At 33.8% G+C, this 5,566-nt stretch overlaps 1 protein-coding gene across 1 annotated transcript; it reads right to left on the reverse strand.

Moving 5' to 3' along the window:
- Positions 1-220: 220 nt before the first annotated feature.
- On the reverse strand, positions 221-5,365 carry LOC137820025 (uncharacterized). Its single transcript, XM_068623798.1, has 6 exons — positions 4,242-5,365; positions 1,960-2,086; positions 1,488-1,627; positions 1,331-1,393; positions 1,153-1,221; positions 221-615 (listed from the first exon to the last, which is right to left on the reverse strand). The coding sequence occupies exons 1-6, from the start codon at positions 4,440-4,442 to the stop codon at positions 544-546; spliced, it is 672 nt and encodes a 223-aa protein (XP_068479899.1). The 5' UTR covers positions 4,443-5,365; the 3' UTR covers positions 221-543.
- Between the last annotated feature and the right edge of the window lie 201 nt (positions 5,366-5,566).

Genomic DNA, 5,566 nt, shown 5'->3' on the forward strand with positions numbered 1-5,566 from the left:
TTAACCCGGACTCAAAAAATAGACATCTTTCTGTTCGTTTTCTACAAAATAAATTTATGAAACAGCATCTATTGCGAAGTAAAACTTTCAGTAAAAGAATGGAACACCGAGTCTAATTTCTGCTGAACGCACGTTGGCATTAACGCAAAATCCAAACTAGCAGCAAGACTATTTGTAGTGGTGGACAGCACAAGAAGTGATGTAAGACGAATGAAAGAAATTTGAGAAACTAAAAGAATATATACATTAAGGTGTCTGAAAATCACTTCCCAGGTCAGCAATACATTGAATCAAGTTGAAAAGAAAGCCGTGGAGACTTCCCTACGTTCCAGTTGCAATGTCATACATATCTACACAACTGGGTGGCTACAAAAGAGTAAGAACCTCTATAACCTCAAACTACTAACCTACTACTATATCAGAATATTAAAAATTACCGATAAATATGTTACATAATACGAAGGGAAGTGGATATTACATACATTATCTTTGTTAGCATAGACAATTTAACTTATCAAGCATCATTTCTCGCATCATTCCATCTCATTTGCAGACAGTCTTGAGCCTCTTTGCAGCCTGGACAAATCCCACAATCACCTGCAACTCGTCAATTTGCTTCACAAAAAAGAAACACAAGTTCAGAAAAACTTACGAAAACACTTTTGCACATATGCGGATCAACATACGTTTAAAGGCAATGCATCTTTCGTTTGGTATAATTTAATGACAAGCTTGCACCAGTCACATTCATCACTAGCTAGGAACTACAATTTAATGAAATATGAAAAACTATATTTTTTTTTTCATATGCCCTTCACGTGGGATGTTTTTTTTACTGATATAATGATAAAATAATTATTTACAAGCTATAACATATTAGGTTTACGTTACTCAAAACTGTATGATTAAAGAATTGAGTATAATAATTAACTGCTTATTTATAGCAAGAATATTCCTTTCATACCAATTTTGTTCCTCAAAGATTAGAAAGAATAATTTTTTTATCATCTGATAAAAGAGATTAGCCTGCACTCGGAGAGACTGGAATCAGACATGAAATTAACCACTTAAAATCTTAATTTAAGAAGCATAGAATACTTGAACAGTAACTATGAAAGACAAACGAATATGCAATCCGTAATTTTGAGATACCTGCGACATGAAATGCCTCTGAACAATGTCTACTAGCTGCTCTTTTGATGGGTTTGGGACCGCATCCACCTACAGATCCATTTCAAGAAGTAAGTACATCAGGAGGGGACACATACACGCGGTTAAAATCATCTTTTGTGGAACATAGTAACAAAGCGGATAGGTCAAAAGAATTTACAAGATTAAAATGTCGCCAATATCTCCACAATGCAGTCATTTCGAGTTTGCTCAAGTCCACCTTCTACAGAAAGATTTCAATGTAATGTTAAGAAATAAATCATTTACTATGTAAGTGGCAAGGAAAAGAAATTATGAAAAAAATAAAGTTTATATACCGTGGACCCATGAGGCATAGAAACGGACCCCTTCGAGTGTGAATCGCCAGAGAAGGACCTACTCATGGTCTTGTGAGATGATCCCAATGTTCTATGCATTCTGTGTCTCGATTTGTGGGACTTTTGTGTGTCGTCGGATGCTGAGAAATCAAACAAAGCTCACAACATAAAAAAAAATTAAAAAGTGGTGGGGTCTTGAGAGATTAAAGTAGAGCACTAGAACTTCAGAGATAACAAAAGCAAAATGAGAAGAGAATGGATCCAATGTTACCAATCTCTTCCCACTTTGGAAACCCACAAATATGGAAGCCAAACCAACAATTAATTAATAAAAATATCCCAGCATTCCAATATGTGTCTACTTTCAGTGTCGGGTGCACACACAATATCAGTCAGCACACAAGTCTCAATACTTAGTTCATAATACCAGTACCTGTCAGTAGGTAACAATTAAAAACTGTACAGTACTCACCCATATCAGATCCATTCCACTGCATATTTTCAAATTCAAGGTCATCATCCTCCTCATTACCCGTAGGTGCTTCAATCACGCTAAGAGCATTCCTCTGTAGTTTCACTTCAATACCATTTGTAAGAACCTGCATTTTTTTTATGCCAGTTAAGAACGATGTAAAATAATAGTCTAACACGAAATGCCAACTAAGGATCAAAATTCTATGTGCCATATAATCACAAGCCTCCCTTCAAATGACTTTTAAAGTAACTATTTTAAAAAATAACAAACTTATCATAGATGGTACTCTGACTGAGATAACTGTAAAACTATTTATTCTCCTATTTAAATACATTTGTTTTTATGTATGATTTAGATACAATAATAAGTTTAATTTGATTCAATTTAATTTATTAAGTTTTTCGTGAATAATATATTTTTCCCAGTGCAAATAAATATTCATAATTCGACGAATAAAATCATTATAACTATGCTAACAATCATCATCTTAGAGATAATATTTTTAGACATTGAATATTAAAATTAATGCTATATTATTAAATTAAATTTTTATACATATACAAAACAAGTATATCATATATTTTGCATGAACAAAATCCCTTACATAAACTAAAAAATGAGTAATTTAAACTTATAAAAACCAAATACCAAACATCTAAAAAAGATAGTGCTTATAACAAAATTAGATACCGATGAAGAGAATAAGGTATACAAAAATTTATTATCACTATTAAAATAAGAACTCAAATTTAATCATATATAAGAGATAACAAAGAAAATACTTTTTAAAATATTATTTATTTATGCAAGTGAGAGAGCTAAGCTTTCAAGCAAACGGTTGCAGGACAAGGATATATACGTCACTCTAATGGGGAAAAATGTCTTGATTTGTGTCCATTAAGTCATTGACTTGGGATAATAAATTTGATATTTTAGATTACAAGTGAATGCATTAGTAATTTTGCATAAGATGTATTATATGAAATGTTTATACTTTTTTATCGTATAATGAAGATAAGTTTAAATCGTTTTTCTACGTTAATTAAGATTAATTTTATCTTCAGTTATTTTAAAGACACTTTCTTTATACCTACTAAAGAGTAAGAAATGAATCATTTGTTTGTAAGTTTCGGAAACAGACCGAACACAATGTCAAAAGTTTAAAAAAATTGTTATAGAAGTTTATTGCTAGATTTCTGTTGGGATACTGTAAAGTTATGCTTCTAAAGTTCTACGGTTATTCTGACTGATATCTGGATGATTTAGGACTATGTTTGATTGAATTAAGAATTAGCAATTTAGTTATAGAATTATTTTTAGTTGAAGTTTCTTTTTATTCATTTATTGAATGGATATTAAATCGGATATTACAATATAGGAAAATGGAAATTAAAGTTTTTAGTCCAGCAAGTTCGAGGATTGGGTTTTTTCAACAGTACCTTGGCCAGATCCTGTCAATTGTCATCTCCAACCCCAGACTAGTTTCAAACAATCCAAGCTTAAAAACTATAGTCAAATTCAAATCTCCACGAAGAAAGCCCCAAGAGTAGTTTGATTTCAATGCAAATTGATCATATAAATTATATAATCAGTCATTTTATAAACAAGGAAAAAAAAAATCAGAGAGGCGAAATTGGGGGAAGAAACAAATAAAATTAATTGATGATTAAACCTTCAAAGAATAGCTCTGATTCTGATCGGAGTTTAGATTCAACTATCTTATCAATAGCATGAGCTTAATCCAAGCATAATTTTGAGCTAAGACATCAAATTAACAACACCAAATCAGAGCAAGGATCATTTGATTTACTTCCGTCAATAAAAAAAGAGCAAACAAAAGACCCAATTAACTACTAATGCTCATAGAGCACTTCATAAAACAGCAGATCCAGCAAGGAAGAAAGGCATGCAACGGATACCCACAAGTAGTAATTCGGAATTACGCCTAAAATCATACACAAATTAAACCTAATCAAGTTGCAACATGAAGAACCCAGCATTCGAAATTTTGAATTAAAATAGCTGACTGAATGACTCAGATAACAATCACGCAGGAGACACCTTCAAGCAACAGAAACCTCGGAGTAATTAAATTTGAGCAGAATTAGCCGCGTGATGAAATAATAAAACATAAACTACCAAAATTGACCGACACAGGTCATGGGTTTGAAGAAATACGCGGTTTCACAACAATGCAAACAAACGACATTAGCAACCCAAAATTAGAATAAAGAAATTCAAAATCAGTAGTGTCGTTTGGATGGTAAAGAGAAAATTACCAGCCAATGCCATCCTCCTAGACCAACGGCTTTCTTAACAACACCTTGGAGACCAACGAGCACCGATTTGGTACGGTTATTTCCGGTTACCACCACTTTGGTGTGACGTGGCAGCACCGATAACTCCTCTTCGCTGCTGTCTCCGCAGCTCTGCAAATGGGAGAAGCCACCATTGACTGAGCTTTCCATTGCCTCTAGCATTTCTAATTAAGCGGTGAAAAGGGCAAAGTGGGAAATCAAATATCAAAATTGCATTCGTACGGAAGATCGTGCATTGCTGGGTGCGAATGTGGGAGTTTCAGGAGCAGAAGAGATAGGGTAGTGGAGAAATTGGGGAAATTGTGCAGAGAGAAAAACACAGATGGAGAGAGAGAGAGAGAGAAAGAAAGAAAGAAAGAGAGAGAAAAACGAACGAGAGTGACTGGTATTGTTTATTGGTGTGTTGGGATGAATCCCGACGAGAGGAAATTGGCCAATGAAATGGCGCCACGTCATGGAAGGGGGTGGGCTCTTCAATCATGCGCTTGGAGAGAGGGAGGTTACGGCATGAACATGATGTGGGTTTTGTTTTCAGGACTCACTCTGCTTCCTTCCCATCAATTAACCAATTCCACCACACTCTCTTCTGGGAATCACTAATTGCTAATTACTATTTTTTTATTTATCAAATAAATAAATAAACTATCTAATGTGTGGATAATAATGGTTTAATTATAACCAAATACGTAGATTCTTTAGATAAATCTTCAGCATGCAAAATAGGGTAGAGGAATAAAATGTTATCAAAAGTTACTCTTTTGGAGAAGATGGGACACACCTGAATGTTTGGGTTGTAGATGTTATACATGAACAAATTCGAATGTACAAAACATAATCCATGAAAATACTTTCAAAAGCGCCAAAATATGACAACATTTTTTCCCTATGGATCTCATAATTTGCAATATTTTTTTATTAATTGTGTATTTGCTTCTTCTTCCATAACTGCTCAATTCAAGCTGTCTCCAATGTAAGTAATTTCATGTTCCCATCATCACCACCTAATAAGGTGACACATGATCACAATTTTTGTTCCTTAAGTGGTGGAGGAATCAAACTTTGTTTGAAACTATGATCAATAATGTGAGTGTAAGGAAAGGAAACTCCGAGGCAATAACAATGGCCCCAAACTGAACAGCCATTACCTTGGCGTAGAACATAAATTATTGAACTCATTTGGGAATGTATGATGTGGATGAATCTCCTGCTCTCAGAATCGCCAAGTGTGGAGAGAGAGTCAGTTTAACAAATCACCTTTTATAAACCCAATCCTGAACATATACATT

This window comes from Phaseolus vulgaris, chromosome 9, assembly GCF_000499845.2.
Source record: "Phaseolus vulgaris cultivar G19833 chromosome 9, P. vulgaris v2.0, whole genome shotgun sequence".
Classification (NCBI taxonomy): Eukaryota; Viridiplantae; Streptophyta; class Magnoliopsida; order Fabales; family Fabaceae; genus Phaseolus; species Phaseolus vulgaris.

What these genes read in the sequence shown, in the direction of transcription:
- LOC137820025 (XM_068623798.1), bottom strand. Translation starts at nt 4,442, where the DNA reads ATGCTAGAGGCAATGGAAAGCTCAGTCAATGGTGGCTTCTCCCATTTG. An exon ending in CTATGCCTCATGGGTCCACG is followed by an intron (nt 1,394 to 1,487) that starts GTATATAAACTT and finishes ATCTTTCTGTAG; the next exon opens with AAGGTGGACTTGAGCAAACT. An exon ending in ATTGGCGACATTTTAATCTT is followed by an intron (nt 1,222 to 1,330) that starts GTAAATTCTTTT and finishes ATGGATCTGTAG; the next exon opens with GTGGATGCGGTCCCAAACCC.